The sequence below is a fragment of the Ursus americanus genome, chromosome 35, assembly GCF_024610735.1.
Source record: "Ursus americanus isolate L20-20 chromosome 35, mUrsAme1.1.p, whole genome shotgun sequence".
Classification (NCBI taxonomy): Eukaryota; Metazoa; Chordata; class Mammalia; order Carnivora; family Ursidae; genus Ursus; species Ursus americanus.
The window spans coordinates 11,167,752-11,195,238 of record NC_142161.1 but is presented as its reverse complement, the minus strand read 5'-3'; the positions used below and the strand labels follow the sequence as shown (position 1 = coordinate 11,195,238).

Sequence of the window (27,487 nt, the reverse complement as noted above, 5' to 3'; positions counted from 1 at the left end):
GGGAAAAGACAAGATTTAAATCTTTAAAATTGAAATAATAACTTTTGTTATGGAACCTAAGTTTTGGGATTTTTTTTTTCCTTAATGGTCATGAAAAATTTATCTTTACTCAGGTGTATACTTTAATTGGGTAATTTACATTTTTTTCCACAGCTGAGCACCTTTTTTTCTAACTTCTTTGCAAGTAAAGCTTAAAAACAGACGTTCATATTATGTTTTATTTGTTATTAGAGAAATATATACCAGAATTAACTCTGTAGAAAAGGATAAAATATTTTCTTTCAACAATTTATTATTGAATTTTCAGGGCAAAATATCACAAATTAAAATATGGCACAGAACTGAACCAAGGTGATTTGAAAATGCCAACCTTTGAGTCAGGTAAGCTTGATTCTTCTGTTAACCTTCTCCTGACCCAATTCAAGAAAAATTGGTTTAAGCTCATTTTTATGTAACAGTCATGTTTTCCTCACTCTCATTTTGCTTTGATATTATTGGTTAATCAGATGGTTGACCACTGTAATATTATCTAGTGTTTTGGGGGAAATAATAAACGACTAAAGTAAGTAGTTTTATCTCCATCTCAATCCTGAGGTTATTTATCCTGTTTTCCTTGTGTTGAAACCTATATAAAATTGTGGGTGCATTTTGGGTATTAATTAGAGGTGAAAGGTAATGAAACAGTTCTTTCTATACTTGTAGGTAATTCTTATCCCATATGAACTTAATTTTTTATTATTACAAAGTTCTTTTTATCTGGAGAAGCTGTGATTAACAGTTTAATTTTGGAAATTGGAAATTTGATTGATTGAATTTGGAAGCCTCATAGGCAGCCAAATAAGGTTAAGAGAAGGAAAAAAAATCTTCATCTTGCACATGGGGCTCAGTCTCACAACCTTGAGCCAAAATCAAGAGTTGAATGCTTAACCGACTGAGCCAGCCTGGCGCCCGTGTAGTATTTATTAAACTCTCTCTTAATGCATATACTTTTATTCCAGAATAAAATATGACTTTGTACTTGTAGTAGAAACCATTTTCTGGTTTAGGTTTTAGTTCTAGAAGTGAAATTAATTATATAAAGTATTATGATAATAGACTTAAAGTTAACTGATAAAAATTCAAAATTGTTTCAGTAGTTTTATATATACTGTTTCTTAAGTGCTGATTTTGAATAGTGTAAGTAAATATTAAATATAGCTTTTTAATTTTGAAAACATTCAACCTAGCAGAATTCTGGTAGTTAAAAAAAATTATTTTTTAGCATTTCATTTCAAAGCCTAGTCTTCTGGTTTTTCAATTGCTAGTAGAATAGTTGATGTACTCTTGGGTTTTCCCAATTTTAAAACAAGGAGAGTTGTACCTGAGTGTTTAGGTTATTGGGATAAACACACTTAAAATGAATGACCCACAGTAAATATTCAGTAGTGTTAATTTACTTCTGTAAAGTAAGAAAACTTTGGCAATATTTTCTCAAGAGTTGAAATAATGCGTGTGAAATCATCTGGGTTTTTGTGTGTGTGTGTGTGTGTGTATGTTAATTTTTAGAAGAAACCAAAGACACAGAAGCTCCCTCAGCACCTCAGAATAGCCAGTTAACGTGGAAGCAAGGCAGACAGCTGTTAAGACAGTAAGTAATGGTTCATTTTCAGCTTTCTTTAAGGATCTAGGTATGGAAGTGCTTATATTCAGTTACTTTGCTAATGAAAAATTATTTGGTGATAATAGGACAGTGTGTAGAGGTTTCATATTGCTTTCTTTATTAGACTATTGGATCTTTTTAAAGTTTGTCTCCTCTGAATATTCCTTTGATCACTGCTCAGGATGATGTTTTCTTATTTGTGGGGTAGAATGTCATAAAAACTGGATGACTGGAAGGCAAGAACAAAAACAATACAGAGTTCATACTTGTGGATACTCTCATTCCCATCACTGCAGAATTCACAAGCTTGGGTTTAAGTGGGAGTATTACTGGTTTATAGAGCAATTTAACTGGTTATCTGAAACCTTTCATAAGTGGCTTGCCAAATCCTACTTTTACTTGAATTTTTGAGGAACCTTTTTGATGTTTGAATTCTTTGCTGTATTAGAAGTAATTGTGTGGCATATCTTACTTACTGTCTTTTATTTATTTGTTTTTCGGCTTTATATTTTTAAAGCTTTGGTACCTGTGTACTAATGATATCCTGGGTAATTTACAATTATTCAGCTTTCTCAACTCTGTACATGTTTAGTTTCACTTCAGTAACCCAGTGAAATGTGGTCAGACCCTTGATCTTGTTACTACCTAGAACTACCCTACTCTGGAAAATTCTGTGATCCAACACTTGTCTTATAGTCCACCTTTTCCACCCCAATTCCCATGTTATTTGCCCTCTGACCTTACCTTGATCTTTATTTTTTATTTTTTTAAGATTTTATTTATTTGACAGAGAGACAGCCAGCAAGAGAGGGAACACAAGCAGGGGGAGTGGGAGAGGAAGAAGCAGGCTTCCCGCTGAGTGGGGAGCCCGATGCGGGGCTTGATTCCAGGGACCTGGGATCACGCCCTGAGCCGAAGGCAGACGCTTAACAACTAAGCCACCCAGGTGCCCCTACCTTGATCTTTAGATTCTTGGTTACTTCATTTGCTCCTTTAGCTCTGGTTGGTTTTATTTTGTTTATTTGTTGATGTGGGCCTTTCTTGTTTTTATTTTTACCTAGCTCCAGCTTAGACCCCATCATCCTTTTGCTCGTACCCCTAGCTTTCTTGCTGCCCTCTCTTACCCCTTTCCCACCAGTCATTTTACTATACCTACAGTATCCCAGCCAGCCCTAGTTCAGTCTTGCTGTCTGCTGCTTCTATTTCTACTTAAATCTTGGAGAAAAATCACAGAGTCCTCTGAATGTGCTTACATATTCATGGTTCCCTATACAAACATAATAGAAAGCCTTTCTCCATAACCCTGGTCACGTCCTACTCCCGTTACCGTCAATAGATATTCTGAACTTTTACCATGTATCTCAGCCCATTCTCCTTTACTCGTTAGAGCACCTCAGGTTCTACTTCACTGAAAATATGAAGACTGTCAGGTGAGAACTCCCTTAACTTTTTGCTTTCCTTTCTGTAGATATATTTAAACCTCAGTTTAGTTTAGTTTCTGGTGTTTCATTCAAACTCTTGAGACTATCAGTCCAAACTCTTAGTGACTAAAACTTGAACAAGCTTTACTAAAACAGATTATTCTTCGGAAGGATGCTAGAGTAGCTAGCAGAACTGAAGAAAATGGTGAATAACTGAGTATATGGAAGACAAGAGCTGACATATACCTGAGGACTTCTCAGGGAATGGAAACACCCATGTTCTTATTGGGTGTTCTTATTCTCTGGTTTTCTTCTCTGTACATCAGTTTTAATCTTTACTTCCGAAAACCACTTTTCTCCAGGTGGCAGGGGAGCCCCCTCTTTTAGTCAGAATTGGCTTAACTTGATCAAATAAATGCCCATGAGTCAGTTATTTTTACTTAGGTTGTGTGAGATCTTCGTTGCTCATTCAGACCACATGGTTAGAGTGTGATGGCAGTTGTGCCCCCCCAAAAGAGAAGTGCAGTTTTCAGAAGTGTGCAGTAGCTGTGGAGAAATCATTTGTACACTATTTCTCTTATAAATGCCTAATGTTACTGCCTGGATTAATACTCTGTCTCTCCACATCTTTCTCTGAGAGTAGTTTATCTCCGTAATCTTTCTTGTTCATTTCTCAGCTGTGTATTTTGTTTTCTACTTTGATACTACACTGAAGCTACTCACAAACATACTTAAGAGACCTTTTTGTTCCTATTTGAAATGCTTTTGTAAAAATTTGACATTAACTATTCATTCTTTTTTGTTTTTAAGATTTTATTTATTTATTTGACAGAGAGAGACAGCCAGCGAGAGAGGGAATACAAGCAGGGGGAGTAGGAGAGGAAGAAGCAGGCTCCCAGAGGAGGAGCCTGATGTGGGGCTCGATCCCAGAATGCCGGGATCACACCCTGAGCCAAAGGCAGACCCTTAATGACTGAGCCACCCAGGCGACCCTATTCATTCTTTTTTGAGCTCTTTTTTCTTACTTACTCTCTGCTGTTATTTCCCACCCTTATTTCTCAAGTGCTTTCTTTTAATTTTCTTTGATTTTCTTTTATTTTTCTAGCCCTTTAGATGTCTGTGTCCCCAGGCTTTCTGTTCTAGAGCTTTTTCTCAGGGTAACCTCATTTAAATCCATGGCTTTAAATACCATTGAACACTGATACTCCCAAATCTGTATACTGAGTCCAATCTCTTCTGAGCATTGACCTCTCTTATTGTGCCTAATAAATGTTGTCACTTTCATAGATTCCACATGATTATCTGGTAAGTCCCCTATAAACCAGATTCAGACACTTTATTCTTCATTTCATTGAATAGAACCACCATCTAAGCTAGAAACCTGAAAATTTTCTGAAATTCTTGTTATCTCCTTTCATTCTGCTCCTATGTTTATTTGTGCACCAAGTCTCTGAGATTATATCTTGCTTATTTTTCTCATGTTTATTCTCTTCAGTTTTATTTCTTGCTGTGTTAGTGTCCTAACCAGCCTCCCTGTCGTTAGCTTTCATGTAAAAATCTTTTGTTCTTTGCCAGTAGTGTCTAAGACTCCTTTTAACATCCTTCCTTAGCCTGTCAAATACTTTAAGAAGAGATTCTTTATCACACAAAGCCATTCATGATCCATTATGTATTATGTCATAGTCTGGTCCCTTCTTTTCAAATCTCATCCTGGATCATAGATTAGATACATAGAAAGTTTCAGTACCAGATTTCAGATCCTCAGAGGGAGAACTAACCTGTCCATCATTCTCTGGCTGAGAACCCAGGTTTAAACTTAGCATGTTACAGTTCTGAGGTTTAGTTCTACTCATTCTTTACCACTAGTGGACTTTTTTTTTAAAGTAATATATATCATCAACTCCTAAAGCTTTTTAAGGTTCTTGGGCTTTTTAGGCTTTAGGATAATTGGCCCTTAATTAGTGTTAGCCATACTGTATGCTTTCTTAATTAAATTTCGGTTTATAATTGGCCTTGTTCTTTAGAATTGGAACTAGTCTGTAGAGAAAGTTTGAGGCAAAGGAAGATTATATTTTATAGGGTTATGGGTTTTTCTGAAATTCCTTGATATGATTTTGAGTTCACAAGTTTGCAGGTATTAATATATGAGATTTAATATTTTAAATTTTCTTTTATAGATATCTTCAGGAAGTAGGTTACACAGATACAATATTAGATGTACGGTCTCAGCGGGTAAGGTCATTACTTGGACTATCCAATTCAGAACCAAATGGATCAGTAGAAACAAAAAACTTAGAACAGATCCTGAATGGAGGTGAATCTCCCAAGCAAAAAGGACAAGAAATCAAAAGGTATGATCTGTACTTACAGGTTAACATTGCTTATGTAATGGGTACTATGAGTCTCTTAACTTCTTGTTACTACCGTTAACAGTTTTTAAAGCAGGTAGAGTTTAAAGACTTTTTCCCTCCTACATGGTACCATGGGCAAATAAATGTTCTGTTTAGGTACTTTTTAAATTGATGGTCTTAAGTTTTTACCAGTAAATTTGCTATAGTTCTGAAATAGGTGCAAAATTTCAATTTCAATTTGAGAGTGATATCATGTAGTTCAGAGCTATTTTAACATCCTGATTTAAATTTTTGCTACGGTATTTTCAACAAATTATAATGGTACTCTATAACTAGAATAGCAATGGTTATTTACACACAAGTAGGAAAGAAATAAGGTTCTGTGTTATGTTTGGGCTCAGAGAGCCACCAGTTATACTTTTTAAAATTCAATGTCTTTACTGAGGTAAAATTCACATAGTATACATTTCTGCCATTTAAAGTATATAGTTTGTTTTTAGGATATTCAGAGTTGCTCAGCCATCACCACAATTTTAGTTTTTTAAAATATTCATCAGCCCCAGAAGGAACCCCATACTCATTAGCCAACACTCACCATTCTCCCCTGCACTCCTTTCACCACCAACCCTAGGCAACCGCTAGTCCACATTATGTTTCTATAGATACCCTATTCTGAGCATTTCATATAAATGTTTATTTATGAAGTGACTTCTTTACCTTAGCATAATATTTTTAAAGCTTCATCCCTGTGTCTGTAATTCATTCCTTTTTATTCCCAAATATTCTGTTCTATGGATATATCACATTTTGTTTATCCATTCCTTGTCCAGTTGATGGGTATGTGGATTGGTTCTACATTTTGAAATAGAGACTAAGGCTACTTTGAACATTGGTGTATATGTGGACAGATGTTTTCAGTTCTTTTGGGTATATACCCAGGAATGGAATTGCTTGAGTCATATGGTAACTCTGTGTTTACCTTGTCGAGGAAGTTCCAAACTCTTTTCCAAAGTGGCTAAACTATTTTACATTCCCACCAGAAACTTATGAGTTGTAATTTCTTCGTGTCCTCATCAACATTTGATGTTTTCTGTCGATCAGATGTACCTTTGGTTAATACAGACTTGATAAATGCAAGGCATTAATAAGTAGGTAGAACTTTTTTTTTTTTTACCCCTAGATGTCACCTTGAAAACATAGGTTGGAAAGACATAGAAAAGAAAAAGAATGGGAAGAAACTAAATGAGTTCATTGAGTTCCTTTAGAGCTTAAGAAATGAATAATATGTATAGTTTATAAACTAGCATTATTTCATACCTTAGCTGTATTTCATGACATTATGCTTTTGTTTAAAACAAGTGCTGAAAATTTCAAGTTAACATAAGCCTTTGCTTTAGGGTTTTTATTTCCGAGAAATAAGGTCTCTTCAATAACATTTGACATCAAATAGAGCTCTTATTTTCTTTACCCTGGATTTCAGGAAGCACAGATTATTTTTGTGGTATAAGAGAAAAAGTAAAAGTATTATGCATTTTTAAGCTTGTTAGCTAATCAGGCTAAGTAGTTCATAGAATTTATAAATATTTAGAGGAATGCAGTTTAGCACACCTGAATCTGAATTAAATCTCCACACCAGACTTAATCTTCTTGTAAAGCTTCTTGCCTTTTCAAGATTAAGACTTTAATAGGTTTCTTTTCTATTGTGTTTAAAAAAACACATAACATGAGATCTAGCCTCTTAATTTTTAAAGTTTACAGTGTGGTATTGTTAACCATAAGCACAGTGTTGTAGGGTACACCTCTAGAACTTTTTCATCTTTCACGACTGAAACTCTATACCTGCTAAATAACAGCTTCCTGTTTCCTCCTCCTACCAGCCCCTGGCAACTACCGTTCAACTTTCTGTTTCTATAAGTGACTGCTTTACATACTTCATATAAGTGGAATCATGAAGTGTTTGTCCTTCCATGACCGCCTTATTTCATTTAGCATAATGTCATGAAGGTTCATCAGTGTTGTAGCATATGACAAAATTCCCTCCTTTTTTATGGTTGAATAATATTCCATTGTATGTATATACCACATTTTCTTTATCCATTCACGTGTTCACCGATGTTAGGTAATAGTTGTTCTTAATCAGGGCTGATACCCATCTTAACGAGTATACTTATATAGTCTGAATCTGCACTAATGGAGGTATGTGTGGTTCAGCTGTTACTCGGGCCTTCGGAAACTCCTAGGTATGAGAGAAATGATCTAACACGTTGAAATTTTAGCAGAAGGAAGTTTATCACATTCTTATTTATAATAGCAAAAAGAAGCAATCTTAATGTTTACCAGTAGAGGAATGGCAGATTTTAGATCATATTATTAGAGGCAGTTTGCTAACTGGTTTAGAATTTGAATTCTGAGGACTGACTAGGTTTAAATTGTGACTTTGCCGCTTATTAGCTATGACTTTGGACAAGGTACTTAACCTTCCTATGCCTCAGTTTCCTCACTTGTAAAATAGTGATGATAGGGTTAATATAAAGAAGAAATGAATTAATAGGGAAACCTTTAGAACAATGTCTGGCACATAGTAAGTACTATGATGAAATATTGTGTATCCTGTTGAAATGTGACCCTACCAGAGTAATGTTTACTAGATTCTGCTGAGTGAATGTCCCTCTTGTATTCGTTGGCTTATTGTTAGGGGGGTGTTGTCGGTGCATCGTGCATCATGTCACAAAGCATCTACTTTATGAGGATTCATGGGAGGACAGAGTTCTCTTAGATCTTGCAACTGGAATAAGCTTTGCTGCTGCTTAGTAATTGGTTTGATTTATCTGTGAACCTTTAGTAGTTGCTCCTTTTCTCTTTTTACTCTGTTTGGAATCTTGCCGTATTTGTGCCCTGCAGACATGCTCCCCCACTACTTTTAGCCTTTTACTTATCAGCCTTGCCCTTGGCTTCCATTTTATTATCTATTCATCTGGACGTTTTAATTTTTTTATTCTGTTGATTTTCTTTTTACAGTGAGAGAGGATAGTAAATAAATAGTTAGCAAAGAAAAAAACTATTACAAAATACCATAGACAAAGACTTTTGCTTAAGCATCATGGAATAATAAAGCCACATTTTAGTTGTGTGCCTTCTGGAACCTCTGTTAAAAGTACAGTTAAAGACTTTTTAAGACGCATTAACACATAAGAACAAAAAAACTGATATTGTAGAAAGAATGAGAGGGTGCACCATACATCAGATAGGGTCAGTTCAACAATTTTGGAAGGTGGAAAGAAAATGGAAGAATATCACATGCCTTAAATCTAAAGACATTCAGGAGCAATAATAAGAAAAGGAACAAGCCAATTAAAGTCATAAAATACCAGCAAAGCTCCAAAGGCTAAGGAGTTAGAGGTATCAGGTACATCTGGATTGGGTTTAGAGGGAGTTATGATTGGAATATTGGTTTAAAGTTTATATAAGAGATAGTTAGAATCTCAGATCTCCTCTTTTATCCTGTGTAGCAAGCTGAACACCCCTTCACCTATGGTGATATATTTTCCAGTGAAGTCGAACCATGATTTCTGATTTCTTAAGAAATGAAGCAATTCTTGGATAGAATCTACCTAACTGGAAACAGGAGGATTATCTGAATCTCCAGCTGAGCAGTGAGATCCCCTGTTTTCTTCTAGTATTTGCCTTCTGGTATGTTGGTGGTGGGTCTTATATCCCTTTCAGGCAAAATGTTGAAATTTATCACATTAAGTGGAAAAGACTTAATGTTATTGACGATTGGGATCTGCCAGTGAAAGGGTCAGCCTCTGTGCTATCATGCAGAAGTGAAGCCAGCCACTTTGGCAAACCTCACCTATGTACTCAGTACATACAGTTAGCTTTTTGGTGCCTCACTCTGAAAGGTGAACATTTTTTTTTTTATATATATATTTTTTATTTTTTTATTTTTTTAAGATTTTATTTATTTATTTGACAGAGAGACAGCCAGCCAGATAGGGAACACAAGCAGGGGGAGTGGGAGAGGAAGAAGCAGGCTTCCAGCAGAGGAGCCTGATGTGGGGCTCGATCCCAGAACGCTGGGATCACGCCCTGAGCCGAAGGCAGACACTTAACGACTGCGCTACCCAGGCGCCCCTGAAAGGTGAACATTTTAGGAAAGACTTTAATATGGAAATTGGAGACCAAGGAGCCAAAGAAAAAAAGGAACTCAAGAGAAAACAGGGAGCAGATTTTCAAAACTATAATTGCTCTTCTGAAAAGACTGAGAGAAGATAATACCTCTACAAAACAAATAGGATGTTATTTGGTGATGGACATTAAGGAGGGCATGGGATGTAATGAGCACTGGGCATTATATTAGACTGAAGAATCACTGAACTCTACCTCCAAAACTAATAATACAGTATACGTTAATTAATTGAATTTAAATTTAAAAAGCTCTAAAAAATAAAAGGTTCAATCAGAAAGCAAAAAAGAGCTGTTAGAAATTAAATGGTGTGATAGAAAAAATTTTTATATAAAACTTGGAGGATAAGGTTGAAGAATCACCCCCCCCCAAAAGAGAAAAGGGGAAAGAGGAAGTAGGACTGAGAACATACGAAAATTCAAAGATCAGTTCAGTAGGGCCAGCATCTGACTAGGTGTTTCAGAGAGAACAGGTAAAATGGTCTTGAAAAGATTATTAAATTAGTAATAAAAGAAAATTTTCTAGAATATATTTATAGGATGTCAATTTCCAGGTATGTTTCCATATTGAAAGGATTCTTCCCAATTACACTAAAATTAATAATTAAAAAAACCCATACAAAGGCCATCATCTTGAACGCTAAAAAAAAAAAAAAACCCATCTCAAAAGAAACAGTATGTTAACATGCAACTGGGGTAGAGTCTCAGACCCTTCATAATCGTGGTGGCTTAACTTTCATTTTCCTAAAGACTAATGATACTGAGCCTCAGTTTATGCCATCTCTACATCTTGTGGTACAGTGTCTATTTGAATAATGTTCTCATTTTTTATTCTATTTGTTACTGTTACTTAAGTGTTCTTTATATGTTCTGGACACAGGTTGTCTTCATCAAGTATATGACTTGCAAATATTCTCTCCCGATCTGTAGGCTTTTCTTTAAATTCTCTTTAACAGTGTCTTTCAAAGAACAAAGTTCTTAATTTTGGGAAGTCTGATTCATTTTCTTTTCTGGATTGTGTTCTATTTGTCTTTTAAAGCCATGCATGTGTATTGCTGTGATGAAATACAATATTAAAGGGATACCTGGGTGGCTCAGTCAGTTAAGCTTCTGCCTGGGTTAGGGTCATGATCTCAGGGTCCTGGAATCAAGTCCCTTGTTGGGCTCCCTGCTCACCAGGGAGCTTGCTTGTGCTCTCTCTCTCTGACAAATAAATAAATAAAATCTTTAAAAAAAATACAATTTTATAAAAACTTAAAACATGAGTTTCACTTTAGAGATAGACTTTTTTTTTTTTTTTAAAGATTTTATTTATTTGAGAGAAGGAGAGAACTAGAGAGAGCAAGCACAAGTAGGGGGGCAGAGGGAGAGGGTGGAAGCAGGCTCCTGGGTGAACCGGGAGCCCAACATGGGACTTGATTCCAGGACCGTGGGATCATGACCTGAGCTGAAGGCAGACACTTAACCGACTTCCACCCAGGTGCCCTTAGAGACAGACATTTCTATCCAAGGGACAGCACTATTTAATTTGTGAAAGTTAATAAAAAAATTCTCATGTCTTCGATGTACTATTTTCTATTTTTCTGTCATTAATGTACCAATTTTGCCAATTATCTTTTTGCCTTTGATTTAATCCCCAGATATTAAGACATATTGTAAATGTTGAGCTGTAAAGTGTGTGTTGTGTTATTGTGGTAGTTTGTTTTTACTAGTTTTATTTGGAAAAACCATCTCTTTCTACATTCAGTTTTTATGCAGGTTTTTAATGTTCTGGATTAGGCAGAGTATAGTAGACCTACTAAAGTCCTATGCTATGTTAAAAAACAGTATGAATTAAGGTGCCTGGGTGGCTCGGTCAGTTAAGTGTCTGACTTTTTTTTTTTTTTTTTTTTTTTTTTAGATTTTATTTTAGAGAGAGAGAGAGAGAGAGCATGTGCATTGAGGGAGAGGAAGAGGGAGAATCCTAAGCAGACTCTGCACTTGCATGGTGTCTGATATAGCGCTTGCTCTCACGACCCTGGGATCGTGACCTGAGCTGATACCAAGAGTCAGATGCTCAAACAACTGAGTCACCCAGGTGCCCCCCTTGTCTGTTGATTTCAGCTCAGGTCATGATTTCAGGGTCATGAGATCAAGCCCTGCACTGAGGGCTCCATGCTGGGCATGGAGCCTGCTTAAGATTCTCTCTTTCCCTCTGCCTCTGTCCCCTCTCCCCCTTAAAGAAAAAAAAAGTCTGAATTGTATTGTGACCTTAGAAACAATCAGGGAGGGGAGAAAGCTCCAAATTTTAGATTATTATTCTTTTTTTTTTTTTTTTTTTTTTTTTTTTAAGATTTTATTTATTTATTCGACAGAGATGGAGACAGCCAGTGAGAGAGGGAACACAAGCAGGGGGAGTGGGAGAGGAAGAAGCAGGCTCCCAGCGGAGGAGCCTGATGTGGGGCTCGATCCTAGGACTCTGGGATCACGTCCTGAGCCGAGGGCAGACGCTTAACGACCGAGCCACCCAGGCGCCCCTAGATTATTATTCTTTTGGGTACCAAAAGATCATCTAGTTCAACTACTGGTAAAGAGATTGCGGCTGAAAGGTTAAGTGACTTGGCCAAATTCAGCCATCTAGTTAATGGAAGAGCAGAGACTTTTATTGTGAAAGCCTTTGTTGGGTTGAAGTTTCCACTGTTCTCTTGCTTTGTTATTAGACATTTAAACAGCTATTTGAAAACCCTTTTTTGTACATAGCGGAGGAGCTCAGATTACAGTTTAAGAAATGACTTCATAGATAGATAAAAATAGATTATCATTCTTACCTATTAAATAAATGATTCTGAAAGACTCGAAAGTATTTCTTTCGTATATTGAGAATCCTGTTTTCTAGGTAAGGAAGTCTGTGAAATGGCTTGGAATATCTAGATCTGATTTACCCTATAACTTTAAATCTGGGCAGGTTTTAGTCTTCAGACATTTGGGCCTCTGTAAGAGGTTGCAGAGCTATAGGAAATGCTAAGTTTAACTTGCTGGCTTATGATGGCTTTATTTTGAGAAATAATACCACATTTGAGTGTCTGTTACTATAAGATTTTGATACAGTAATTACTCAAAGTATGTTGATAAATAAACATTGGAGAAACTTAACAGAACAATCGCTTTTACTTTAGTCCGAAAAGATAAATAATCTTCAAAACATTATATTCTTGGGTAAGATACTTAGGCAATACATTATAAATAGGTTATCATTTGAATCTCTATACTACTTTCAAGTACTGTTTGAAAGTAGGAAACAAAGAAATATTAGAATTAACCATTGGAATATTTGGATTCATCTTTTTCCTCTTTGACAGGCCCTCTGGTGATGTTCTTGAGACATTCAATTTTTTAGAAAATGCTGATGACAGTGATGAAGAAGAGGAAAATGACATGATTGAAGGCATCCCAGAAGGAAAAGATAAACATCGGATGAATAAACACAAAGTAGGAACTCCATTTTTAATTTTTATTAGCTAAAATAATAAAATAAATAATATATGTATGTATTTGGAATAGAAATTTTCAGGATGTTTTAAGTTACATTGGGAGTGATTATTTTTTATTTTATCATCTCACTTGAAAGTTTTATATATTGTCAGTAATACTACCCACATATAGTAGAAATTATTATTTGCTGTATCATTCACTAAATGACAAAAGGGGTTCTGTTTTTATAGAACTAGTTTGGCGGTTTGAAACTTAAAAAAAAAAAAAATACCTTCTCCATTCCTGCTACAATTAAGAATCACTGCTGAAGTCTGTCTCTTCATGTATAGTAAACAGGTGATAAATAAAGTGAAGGTGTAGTGGGGATACTCCCACTCTGGGTGAGGGAGTAAACTATGGATTATAAATGTATGTGTCCACATTCTTGTTCTTTGATAAGGATTAATAAGAATTTACTTTTGCTCATAACCTAAGAAACTGAATTATCAGTTTTATCAGTGATGTGGGTTAGCTTTAAGAGTATACATAGATTAGATGGTACATTTATGAATTATCACAGTAGTATAGAGTATTTCACGTACGTTAAAAAAAGTGCATAGGTTAAGTTTTGATTCCTTGGGATGTTATAGTAGGGTTCTTGTTCCTCAAGAAAAGTTTCTAGGCTATTAAAGCAATTTTCAATGTTCCTATCACATTTCATGTGTGTAACTCGTGTGTAAAATGGTGGGTGAATGGAGATTTTGATCCCCCCCCCTTTTTTCTTGGGAGGTAAAGCACTATTATCACAGCTGTTGACTTAAGATCAGTTAATATCCTTATTAGCTATGCCATAGCCCTGTGAATTATGGACTACATTTGCAGTTCTCAGTGAGTGAAGTCAGTTCAACACAACATATGAGAATGTAAGCGAGCGAAAAGGGTCTGTAAATAGGGGTAATTGCAAATCTGTTATAATTAAAGAACTTAACTATTTGTGATTAGTATTTTAACCATTTTTTACTACCAGATTACTTGCATCATATCTTTCAGTAATCTTCACATGGTACTGTTAAGAACCATTTATATAGGGTATAGTTTGGGATTGGTGAGATAAATGGAAAATCTAAAATTTTATATATGTAAGTAATTTAAAAATGGGAGTTTAAATATAAAGATAATTGTGTGAAAACATATAAAGGACACCTTTTATATCTAGGGTAAAAGTAATTCTTGGCTTATGTTCCATTTACAGATAGGTAATGAAGGTTTAGCTGCTGACCTAACTGATGATCCTGATACTGAGGAAGCTCTGAAAGAATTTGATTTTTTAGTGACTGCTGAAGATGGTGAAGGAGCTGGAGAAGCACGGAGTTCAGGGGATGGCACAGAATGGGGTAAGGTGATAATGAAATATGGGGGTGGGAGAATAGTCTTTAAAGACGTATTGCTATTGAATATTATATGTGGAATGTGAGTATTTGAATGTATGGTGGCAGTTGAACAAGAGCAAGGGGAAGTGGTATTGAATAATTTCAGGGTATTTTGCACCAATTTATTTAGATTTGGTGACAAAACTATTGTTCAATGTATGCCTTTTGGTGGATTTTGATTTTTGAAACTTATCTTGATTTAAAGTTGAAAGAAATCCAATTTCTTTCCTCTTAGCATATTTTTAAAAAATGTATATAGTTTTAAACATTCCCATTTAATTTGGTAATGAATCTAGGTTTAAAGATTTAACTCTTGTTATGCCCATATGATGTTACCTGACTTATTGGTAGAAAGTAATAAAGCTACTAATCCTGATTTATAGCTTTACATTGAGCAAGGTTTAGTGAAGTTATTAAACGTTACCACATACAATAATTTAGTGTGCATATGTTAGGGCCTAGCCTTTGGAAATGATATGTAATGCTAATAATAATCCAGCCATAACTAAAAGAAAACAATTGTATGTATACAGGGTTAAAAACCCCTTAGAAAATAAAAGTATAAAAATTATATTAAGATAGTAGCTGAGGTCCACTCTGTTGTGCATTCAGTCGGCTTTTAATACCAGCATGTTATCTTAACAGGTAGAACTCACACTGTGTTTACAGAGCTTTATTGGAGAAGGTTACTAAGTACCTTAATGCACATTTCAAATGAACGCCTAAGTGCTTAGTTACTAGCAGGAAGAATTATCACTAGCTACTTAAAAACTACTTTGGTGATGGGGAACACATGTTATTTAAAAATGCCTCATTTGTGTATTGAAACTGAATTTGCTAATAGCAGGAGAAACAAAACCTAATAGGTAATATAATTATTTATTATCCTGATAACAATTCAAGTACTTAAAAATCTGAATTTTGTTACCAGCTTTCTTATTGATTACAATTCTCAAGCATTGTTTCAGACCTTTACTTGTCTCTTCTTCTAAGTGGAAAGAGAAGAGGCACGTTAGTGGAAAATATGAAAAAAACTTCAGAATTACTTTTTAGACTTTGAATATTCATTTTTGTACTTAATATTTGAAAATGGCTATATTCGTTTACTTTTCTTGAGAATTAGCCTTGTTCAGGGAACACGATGAAAGCATCAAAGTTTTTTTTTAAGCTTCTTTGCGCAACCCATTCAGTGTTGGAAATACCTAATATTTTCCCGCAGTAGTTTCTAAAGTACTGTTTTTTTGGGTTTTCTTAAATAATAATATAAATACATTTAAATAATATAAATATATAATTATTTTATGACTCGTGTATTTTAGAAGTTTAGAAACCCACACATACCTGTGAAGAAATTAAAAGTAAACTATAATGCCACTATGTACAGAGAATCATGGTTAACATTTATATATGTATATCTATCTTTATTTAACAAAAGGTTTTGCTTAGTGCCAATTTATAACCCACTCTTCACCTATATATTGTTCTTCTGTGACAACATTTTTAATAGCTTTTTAATATCCTGTCAATATGTTCCATTATTTAATTGGAGCTTTACTGATGAATATTTAGATTATTTTCATTATTTTCATTAAAGAAAATAATCAACAGTTTTCAAATACCTGTATAGCTTAAATCTTGGCCTATAACCAGTCTCGCTTTCTTTGCCTAAAATTGCTGGAAGTTTAACTGTTAGTCAAAAGAATATACAAAAATTTCAGGAATTTAATATGTATAGAATGGCATTATTTTTTTTAATAATGAAATACCGTATTGTGTACAGTCGATTGGTCCTTATGACCGAAGACTTTTGGCTCTAGTGCAGTTTCAAAAGCAGACCTAAATAGTGATTGATAACTGTAAAACGTTATTCACTTTTACCATTACTATTTGAGAGTGATCTGAATCTTTGTGTAAATGGAAGTAACTGAAAGTCTCTTCCTTCCAGATGAGACTGAACCATCTTTAAAACATTTTAAGTTCTTTAGAAGGAAAAGAACAAAATTGTTCAGGCAGTTTCTTTCCTTAACAAATGAAAACCGTCAAAGGATCTATGCAATGTTTCTGAATTTTTCACTTCTACTCAACAGGTGCTATATTTCAGTTTTTCCAAAACAAAGAGGATGGATATACAAACATATCTTTATTTAACTCATTTGCTTAAATTTGAGTTTACTTACATACAAACGGGAAGGTGGCAGTTTTTGAGATTTAAAGTATTGGGTAAAAGACATTTTCTTTTGTTATTTTTTGTTTTTAATAAATAATGTGTCCTAATGAAACATATCCCAATACTCACCCATAGTGGGTAATCTGTTGTTTTTTTATTTTGTAATATTAGAAATCTCAGATATTCTAAGTGTGAATACTTTTATCCTATAAAACCACTGCTTTTTAGGAAGCTTTTAAATCCTCTTTTTCTTCCGTTATCTACATTAGGTAGTCTGGGTTTAATTTTGGTAGTTTTTAGTTCTTCTCATAATCAAAAATATTAGTAGGCATTTCTAATTTTGCTGTTTCTCTCACGGAGACTTGGCATTTTGAGCATGTTTGGTTATTTTCTCCTCCACTTTGAAACTGTGATTTGTGGAAATTTATAGGAGTACCAGATTTAATTAGTACCTGAATGTTTGTATTTAAATATAATGGATTGGATAATTAAAGTACTGAATATTTGCATAAAGTGAAGATAGTTACATTTTTATGCTACATTAAGTAGATTTATATAATTCCTCTGCTCTGATAGTTAGAATTACCGTAGTAGAATTTTATGTTTTTGTGGTTTTGAGTTGTTAAGGGTCATTTTTTTATATGTGCATATTTATGTTTTCTTTTAAACAAAAAAGTTCCCTTAACTGATTCAACCTCATTTCTTGGTATTTTTTCCCCCTAGATTTTTAAAAAACAGAATTAATATATAGAAGATTACGCTGCCTCTTCCCTTTTGCTCTTAACTATTTCTTATAAGCAATATCAAATCAGCCGTTATTACCAGGCAAGTTTCAGGATGTTTTTTGGGCGCATATGCATTCACCAACCTGTTCTTTGCACTGCTTCGAGTTAACCTTTCTTTTCTAGACTTTAGGTTATCTTGCAAGTAATATTTGTTTTTTTTCCCTTAGGCTTATCCTTTTTATTCCCTTTTGCTTTTTCACTCAGTACCCTTTGCTACTTGAATTAGAGTTACTCACAGCTTTATTTTTTCTACAGAGGTCTTAAAAAATTGTTGGGCTATCTTACTAAAATTTTCTGTCCTATGGAATTACCTGTATGAAGTTTATACCACTTAAACTTTTTTAAAATTTCTTTCTGTAGGTTTAAAAATGTGTCATTTTGGCTTACGTAAAGTGGTCACTTTTAAAAATAATTGCTAGTTTTATTAAATGAATGCAAATGATTCCTTCTTCAGATCACTTTTTTTTGGAGTATCCAGTGAGTTCACAGAACAGTTTCTGATACAGCACAGTTTCAGTAAACATCTGGATTTAGAATACACAAAAAGTGACTTTAAGTCAGTATTATTACAGTATTACAAACAGTATTACAATTTGCAAATTTGACAGATAATCTTATATGTAAGTTTCAGTGTTGAGCAACCTAGTTTTAAGTAATTAAGGTTGGCAAATTAAAGCTTTGAATTTAGCTTTTTACTGACTGCCTAAGATCATAGGTATATTCATAGGGGAGAAAGTGATAACATTTATAGTAGGAAAGGCTGAAGGTAGAGTAAGTAATTGAATTTCTACGTGCCATTCAAATATGAGAATTTCCTATATTTACTACATATAGCAATATGTAAGGGGGAAAAATGGCTTTTTTATGTCTACTGTATGGATTAAGTCAGTGAGGCCTATGCAGTTTTACAAGACTTGTGATCTAGAGTATAATGAGTTATCAAAAATTTAGGAAGTATGTTTTCCCTAAAATTGCACTATTCTGTCGGTCCTGTTGATTGACTTAGCCTATGTGTTTTGGTGTAATTTTTATTTAGTAATATAGTTACATAAACTCATCATTTTTACTCTGTAACAGAACGTTAAGCTTTCTAAATAACGTGGCTGTTTTAAAACTAAGCAAATGAAGGGAAAACCCTTAATACTTAAAGTAATTCTAATAGACTTATTTTTAATTCTGCTTCTTTTTAATGCTGTTTTCCTTCTAGTTTATTATAGAGTAAAATTTTTCCAGGCACAAGTATTTACTTAAAATAAATACAGATTTGTTATTCAGCTAAAATAGCTGACATTTCATCTTTAGCAGATGTACAGCAATATATGTTTTCACTTCTCCATGCTTGTCACTGCTTTTACCCTAAAAAAAAATCAACTCAAAAAATTCTTCAGTGGAATTTGAGTTTTGTTTTTTTTTTTGTTTTTTTTTTTGCTAATTTTAGTTGTAGACCAATGGAAGAAGGTAATGAGATGTTGAACTATTTGGGTGGGGTGGGGGCCGAGGTGGGATTCTCTGAATGCTTTGTATGTATTATTGGAGACAATGTATTTTGGAACTATATGAATGTATTATATTGGACTAGAATGCCTCCATTAGTATAGTTACCCCGTGCATGCAGAATCAATGTGACAGAAGGTGCATGAATATTTTCATCAATAAAATGGCACTGACCTTTCCAGCTTGCACTCTTATGAGTAGTTCGCATGTAATTCATTCATTTGCTTTTATAATGCTGGCTGAATAATTTTTATGAACATTTTTATAAAGATGCAGTGATCTATTTTGTATAACATTAGTTTTCTAATGTCAGTCCATTGAATATTAGTCATTGAAAGAATAATAACCTTCAAATTTGTGATTCATAGAAATGAAGCACCATTTAACTGTTAGTATTAACTGTTTAGAAACATATGAGATGGGCATTTAGAGTTTGAGTTGTGAATACCAAAACTGAAACTGCACCTTTAAAGTATTTTGGGTATATGTTGTTAGTACATTTTTATTATGATTATGTAAAGCTATAACAGTTAACTGCCAACAGCTTGCATTGCCAACTGCTGATTTTTTTTCTTTTAATAATATGCTGCATGTAGATAAAGATGACCTCTCCCCACCTACTGAGGTTTGGGATGTAGACCAGGGACTAATAAGTAAACTGAAGGAACAGTACAAGAAGGAACGAAAGGGGAAGAAAGGGGTGAAGAGTAAGTGCAGATTCTATTATAATTTTTGTATACCAATCTTTGAGAAAAAAAATTCTTCAACTCTTGTTTTTTTGTATGTGTGTACCTTTTTTTGGTTTCGTAAGGGGGCAGCTGACTTTAAACTTTGTTGTATAATTGAAATTTATTTGAGTATAACTTAGGATGTGTTATTAATCAAGTGAAAAATCATTTTAAATAATGTTAATAAGGATGAAGGAAAGATTTCAAGGGAGTTTGTTTTTTTTTAAAGCTTTAAAAAATTTACCAAATTATAAGGAATATTGGCCTTAGAATTAAAAGTAACAAACTTCTTCAAAAGGGAGAAAGTATAAATTTATTTATTTTTGAGAAATAGGGTGTTAGAGCTATAACCAACTCCTATCCAGGTTACATTTCTTAGTTTGGGAATCCTTAAACATAGCGAATATAAAAGCCCTTTCCATCTTTGCTGCTTTCTGGCCTTAATCCAACAGCAAACCAGGAGGGCAGCAGAAAAATCTCTCCTGGGTAGTATTTTCTTGACTACTGTGGTGGAAAGCTAATAGAAAGGATAGTGAGGGCAGTAAGGCTTGTTTGGTCTCTAGTTGAGTAACTTTTTTTCATAGTATTTTTCACTATGTTGTATCTGACCAATGTACTATAAAAGTGTAAATTTAGCTATAGCACTTATCGAAAATACCATTCATTTCCATTTTGTTGAATCAGACTTTAAAAACAGCCACATGAAAAGCATCTTCAGACGTTTGAATATTAAATGAAGAAACTTGAAACTTATTTTGGGGAAGCTTTATTTTGAACTGGCCGTTGATTCTTGCTAGTCTTATTTTTTGACTATGTCAAGGACAAAGTGATGGCAAAGGCTAAAACCATATAGGCATTCTTTTCATATTCCTTTGGTGACAGATTATAAAATGGCAGGTGTAATAGAGTAGGGTGTAAGTTTTTTTTCAGTAAAACTCTTTTTAAATGGTTTAATTTATTGTGGAAGCTAATAAGGGGAGTTTTAGGGACTTATTACACAATTTTCTTTTATAAAATTATGCTAATTTGCTATGCACGTGAATGAAAAACTGTTCTCTAAGAAGTTTCAGGTTATACAGTGAATTGCTTATTGTATTTAAAAACATTTAGTGCTGAGCAGGGGCTGTGTTAAGCTCTAACATCATTTACCGATATAGTTCATGCATGTTTAGTATAAAAGTACTTTTGCATGATTGACTATTTGAATATAGACATGACGGCATTAGAATTTTGATGTTTAGGTCTTTTTAATGAAATGTAGTTTAAATTAGATTACTTATTTTATGTATGCTGTTCATGAACTGACTCATCTGCTGAAGGTTTCTTTGGAAATGTTAGATAATGTTGCTTTAATTTAAAATATAAATACCCAATTTTTTCCCCTGATATGATTAGGTCTATACCTTTTTGAGGTTTAGTAAATAAGATATAAGTCAATTGAAGGTCTTTTTTTAGTTGTAGGTTTTAAATGTTTCTAAAAAATGTTATACCCGCGCATTTAAGAAATATTGGAAACAAATGAACTGAAACTAAAATTCAAAACCTCCATAAAATTTTAATTAACTTTTAAAAATATGACCATAGGATGAAAAGTTTTGTTATTTGCCTATTTAGCTGACACTTCATAGAAGACATCATTTCATGTCAGTAAATATTCCTCCGTATAACATGTTTTCTTTTTTTTTTTTTTAACCAAACTACCTTGTTGTTAAATGTAAGATTGGAGAGCTATGTGAAGTGGACATAAGGGAATTGCTGTGATATAAATTAGGAGCTGGGGCCTGCAGAGCCATGCCTGAGGCTCTCATGTCTCAATACTGTTTTATTATCTAGATATGTACTGCATTATTTAGCCAGGTCCTCTTAATTTAGGTTTTATGTCTTTTTTTTAGGAACTTTGTTTATATAACCATAAAAATAACACATGCTTGTTACTCAGACAGTATAAGAAGTATAATATGTAGAAACAAAAAGAAAAACGTAAAAAACACCCAGAATCTTAATACTTAGAGATCAATATTTGACATATATCTTTATAACTTTTTCTAAGTGTTGTCTTTTATATAAACTTCCTTTTTAATTTTTAACAAAAATATCATTGTTATTTTTAATTCATTTTGTCTTAAATGTTTCACAGTCATCTGAAAAAGATACAATTTTAATGGTTACGTAATTTTGCAGTTGGTAGATTTAACCTGGCCTCCATTAGTTAGACCTTTAGATTATTTCTCATTTTTAACGTTTTTACAAATGTCAGTGTCTTTAAGGTGACTTGTATGTGTAGATACAAAGATGAGTTTCCAGAAAAATGTCTCAGGAATGAATTAGAAGATAATGTTTCTTTTTGCACTTACTGTGAATTTAAATAAAACCTTTTTGCTCTTGAATATATCGAGTTCAGTATGAATATGTTGGCTCTGAATCCCTGATATGAAGATAAACTTAAGGAAACAAAAACCTTTTTTTTAGTTGATGGATCATAACTTCTGTCTTAATCTATGTACATCATCGTATTAATACAAAGATATAATTTTACATGAAAAGGATAATTCATGAATTTTCTTCTTAGCTGTCTGTTGAGTTTTATTCTGATATTTTATTAGATACAGCTTTGTACAAGATAGAATAATTCATAAACTGTAGTCTTGATTTATTTCCTTTATTCCAAAATGTGAATGAATTATACCCACTGGATCATAATACTACATTTCTACAGATTTTTTCTAGCTTCTTAGAGGGAAGAAAATTATTTGCTAATTTTACCATATAAATTCAGCAGATGTAACCAAATCTAAATGCTTTTTTTTTTAACGGAAAGAAAAAAGTGGTGAGGCTATCATCTTTTTAACTTTGGAAGTCTCAAACATGATTTGACTCTTAAATGGAAAGAATTATAAAACCCAGAGCTAAGAAACTAGTGGTTATTTGTCTTCTGACTTGTTTACTTCACTATACCTTTTTTTTCCCCCCAACTGAGGCAAAAGAAAATGACTTAAATGTGACCACCTTTGCCTTGGATTGTAGATACAATTCAGTATTAATTTCATGTTAAGTGACATATACTTAGGAGTTATACTTTATTAATACTTCTAAAAGTAAAGACCATGAAACTAAAGAGACTTGATGCAGTTATTTTGTTCTCAGGCTTCAAAAGTGTTAAGCTTCCTTTTCAACTTTTTATTTTGATGTAATTTCTTACTTAAGGAAAAGTACAATTGCAAGAATAGTACAAAGAATTCCAGGTAATTTTCACCCAGATCCCCCAGTTATTAACATTTCACCACATTTGCTTTATTCTTTCTCTCTGTAAATATCTACATTTATTATTTTGAATAGTTCAAAAAATGAGTAGGTTGCAGACATGTTGTTCCTTAAATGGTTTAGCATATGTTACCGGACAACAAAAACATTCTCTTAAGTGACCACAATACAATGATGAAAATCAGGAAATTAAATGATATAGTACTGTTGTCTGACCTATGACTCAGTTTTCTTTTATTCTTTAATAATTTCTAAGGATTCTGTAATTGGGGAAGGGAGTCAGGGAGAGGTTCTAAATTTATTGTTATATTAAAATATTGGTCTGGTAGGATTTTTCTAGAGAAGTTTTTGATGGTCTCCATTTTGCTGTATTTTATACCTCAGTAAAAACGTGTAAATCAATAACAAAAATCACTGTGTAGCATCTAGAGTAAGTGTGAAGCATCTGAAATTTGAAACCTTTAGTTAGAATATGAGGAAAGAGCTAAAAAAATTTTTTAAGACTTCTTTGCTTTTTGTCTGTTTTGGGTTTTCAACATGGAAAGTTTAAATTGTGGATTGTAATATGTTTTCTTTTATAGATGCTCTTATTCTATGGCTTATTGTTACTCCTGTGCTATTTAAGACCTTTAAAATTGAGGCTTATTAAAATTAGATTGTTTCATATCTTCTCTTCAAATGATTTATAGGCTTTTCCCATTTCAAAGACTCACGTTCTGAGAATATTATGTTTACAGTTCTGGTTGTTGGTGAATGAATGAACTTGTCTTAGTTTTCTTCATGATGGTCATTTGTTCTAATTTTCCTGTCTTTTCCATGTATAGAATATGATTGTCTTCTTTACTGATGTTCTTTACTGATGTTACAGAATTGCTGCACATCCTTTGACTTGTCAATACATTGGAAAAGGAAAGTCTTTTAACTTTTTCAATATTTTCAAAATAGGAATTATAAGTGAGTGTCCCTGGATTGTTTTCTGGTTTTTTAAAAATTTTATATTAGTGTTTGTCACTTGTTATTCCGGATCCAATATGACAGACTATCACCAGAAAATGTAATATTTTTGTCAAGTGTGACTTTTATCCAAATATCTATGTATTGGACATTTTTTAACATTTAAGGAGAAATTACTATTTTGTAGCAAAAACTTAGAGTAGGCTTTTAAAAATAACTTGGTGCACACTGTAAAATGTCTATGATATTTTTAAAAAGATTTTACTTATTTATTTGTTTATTTGAGAGAGAGCATGCGCACATGCACTCGAGCCCAGGGAGGGACAGAGGGAGAGAGAGAATCTCAAGCAGACTCCTTGCTGAGTACAGAGCCCCACACTGGGCTCAGTCAGTCCCATGACCCTGAGATCATAACCTGAGCTGAAATCATTAGTCCGACACTTAAGCCATTAAGCCACCCAGCTGCTCCAAATATCTGATATTTAAGCTGTGCTTCTGTTTAGGAGAGAGTATAAAGTTGAAGAGTCCATAAAACAGTTAATCTCTCTCTTGCATCAAAGACAAAAAACAATTGTCTCATATTAAAGGGATGCAATTGGTTTTATATTTCCTGTTTTAATTTCACACCTTATTTTATTTATGCATGTATGTATGTATGCATGCATGCTCCATGCCCAGCATGGAGCCCAGCATGGGGTTTGAACTCACGACCCTGAGATCAAGACCTGAGCTGAGATCGAGAGTCAGACAGTTAACTGACTGACCAGCTGCCCCTGATTTCACACTTTTTAAAACAGACCATTCAGTTCAACTTAGATTTCTTTCTTTTTTTCCTCCCCCTAACACATTACCTTAGCTTAGACATTTTGACAAGGGTCAGAGAGTATTAGATTGATACACTTTTTAAAACTACAGACTCACTTTGTGGCTATCTTTTTTTTTTTTTTTAAAGATTATTTATTTATTTATTTATTTATTTATTTATTTATTCGACAGAGAGGGAGACAGCCAACGAGAGAGGGAACACAAGCAGCGGTAGTGGGAGAGGAAGAAGCAGGCTCCCTGAGGAGGAGCCCAATGTGGGGCTCGATCCCAGGACTCCAGGATCATGCCCTGAGCCAAAGGCAGACGCCCAACGACTGAGCCACCTAGGCGCCCCTGTGGCTAACTATCTTAACTTGACATTTTGACAAGGGTCAGAAAGTATCAGATTGATACTCTTTGAGTCAGTATACTTTCTAAAACTATGGATCACTTTGTAGCCGAACTAGTTTGTTTGTTTTTTTTTCTTCTTGTGATTTTTTTTTAAGATGATAGTTTTCATGTGAAAGCATTATTTTAATTAGAACAATAGTTAGAAAATAGAACAGATCTAGCTAACATGACATAACTAAATCCTTATTTTAAAATCAACTTATTGGGGTGCCTGGGTGGTTCAGTCAGTTAAGCGTCTGCCTTCAGCTCAGGTCATGATCCCAAAGTCTTGGGATCAAGCCCCATGTCAGCCTCCTTGCTCTGCCGGGAGCCTGCTTCTCCCTCTCCTCCCCACTCATGCTATCTCTGTCTCTCTCTCAAATAAATAAATATGATCTTTTAAAAAAATAAAATAAACTTACCTTTTCCAGATTGCCTGCTAACAGTTGCTTTCGCCTTAGAATATAAGGTTTTATTAACAAAGGGGGGAGCACTTATGAGAAGGGGAAAAAGATTCAGTAAAAAGTACTTTAGTACTTACAGTAATAAGAGTCTGTAGAGAGAGAAATTCTGTAAGTCTTGAATATGTGTGTTTGAGAATAAATATGGGTTTAAAAACACGAACATAGCAGTCATCAGTCCATGGTTTGGCTTACACATGGCATAATTAGTATGTTTTCCATTGTCCTATAATCTTTTTAGCAGATTGTACATTTAGAAGATTTGATGGTCATGGTTAAGATGTAGGTGGGTTGTTTTATAATTCAGAGTAGTAAAAAAAGTTTTTCTTGGGACACCTGATTGTGGTAAGTTGAAGTGCATGTTAGAGATAGAACTTGTGTGATTGTGTCATAAGGAAACTGCTTTCAGTCCATTAGGCATATGACCCTTGATTTTGGCTCAGGTCATAATCTCAGGGTCATGAGATTGGGCACTGTGTCAGACTCTGCACTGAGCGTGGAGCCTGCTTAGGATTCTCTTTCTCCCTCTCCCTTTGACTGCCGCCCCAACTAAAAAAAGTTTTTCTTGTTGTTAAGTTAGATAAAGTATTTTTCCTATAAAGTCCAACAATAATTAAGAATCAGGTTTTATTTAATAAATGCTTAATGAGTTTTCATTTAGGGCCTTGAATATTTCTATAATATGTGTAATATTCTTTATACTAATATGTTTACAGTTTTCTAATTACTGCTAATTAGGCTTCGTATTTTTTATTTGAAATTGTATTTTGTTACATTTGTTGTATTTAGAATATTGGCTAGATTTAGAAGGAGAATGAAGACACATTAAATTTGTAGTTGAAAGGTATTCTACAAACTAGGGGCTACATAAGACTCTCATATATGGTTATGAAATCTGCTTTAATCTTTTAGCAGCTTTTGGGCAACTAGAATTAAAGGAGGGTTCTTACATCATCTCCTGAACTTGGCATTCTGCCACACAAAGACTAATATTTGGATATAGTATGAAAAAATAATTACAGTTACTACATAATTTGGGATCTTCAGTTTAAACAGTAACTTTCACGTTATCTCCTATTTTCCTTTTCTTCCGCGTTTCTCAGTCTGCGTGTTCAGGAAGATTATGACTTCACATGTGTAATAAAACTTTTTTTCTCATCTTTATTATTTTTGACATTAGCTATCATGAAATTATCTGTAAGATAATATCTAATAAAGTCAAATATTTTGGTACATACAAGTATAATAAGAATGAGCAGGGAAAGATTAGCAAACACTTCATAGAGGAGAGCTGGAACTGTTTTGAAGGAATGGGTAGAATTGTGGTAGGTTGAAGTGCATGTTAGAGATAGAACTTGTGTGATTGTGTCATAAGGATACTGCTTTGAGTCTAAAATCGTGGAGATTTGTGTTGTGGAGCATTAAAAAATAAGATTGAATAGAAAGATCAGATCGTGAAGCACACTCAAGGTAAAGTACAAGATTTTAGTTAGCTTTGATCCAAAGAGTGTTAAGGTGCCACTTGTGGTTTCTAAATTAGGGGTCATAATTGTGATAATTTTACAAAATTAATTTGTGGTTTTTCAATTTGATTGAAGGTAAATGAAACTGGGAGTTAGGAAAACTAATTAGGAATCAGGGTGGTAATGGATAAGAATGAAAGCTTTGATTAGAATAAAGTCAATAGGGTAGATTAATCTGAAGCGTCTTTTTTTTTTCTTGGTAGGGAAAATTCTTTTTAAAAACAACCCCTCCCATTTAAAAAGTTGAAGAGAAATTTAAAAAAAAAAAGATTATTTAGGGGCACCTGGGTGGCACAGTGGTTGAGCGTCTGCCTTCGGCTCAGGGCGTGGTCCCAGTGTTATGGGATCGAGCCCCACATCAGGCTCCCCTGCTGGGAGCCTGCTTCTTCCTCTCCCACTCCCCCTGCTTGTGTTCCCTCTCTTCACTGGCTGTCTCTATCTCTG

General features: G+C 33.9%; 1 protein-coding gene across 3 annotated transcripts in view; it reads left to right on the top strand.

Annotated features, from left to right (window-relative positions):
• The window catches only part of STRN3 (striatin 3), a 103,747-nt gene that overhangs the window by 51,209 nt on the left and 25,051 nt on the right, over positions 1-27,487 (top strand). For 2 of the 3 annotated variants that reach the window (XM_045802616.2, XM_045802618.2), the window contains exons 3-8: positions 308-381; positions 1,546-1,627; positions 5,238-5,411; positions 12,935-13,064; positions 14,299-14,440; positions 19,519-19,629. In XM_045802616.2, the coding sequence (XP_045658572.1) occupies positions 308-381; positions 1,546-1,627; positions 5,238-5,411; positions 12,935-13,064; positions 14,299-14,440; positions 19,519-19,629 (713 nt within the window). The remainder of the gene's footprint in view (positions 1-307; positions 382-1,545; positions 1,628-5,237; positions 5,412-12,934; positions 13,065-14,298; positions 14,441-19,518; positions 19,630-27,487) is intronic. The other variant, XM_045802617.2, reaches the window with a different exon arrangement.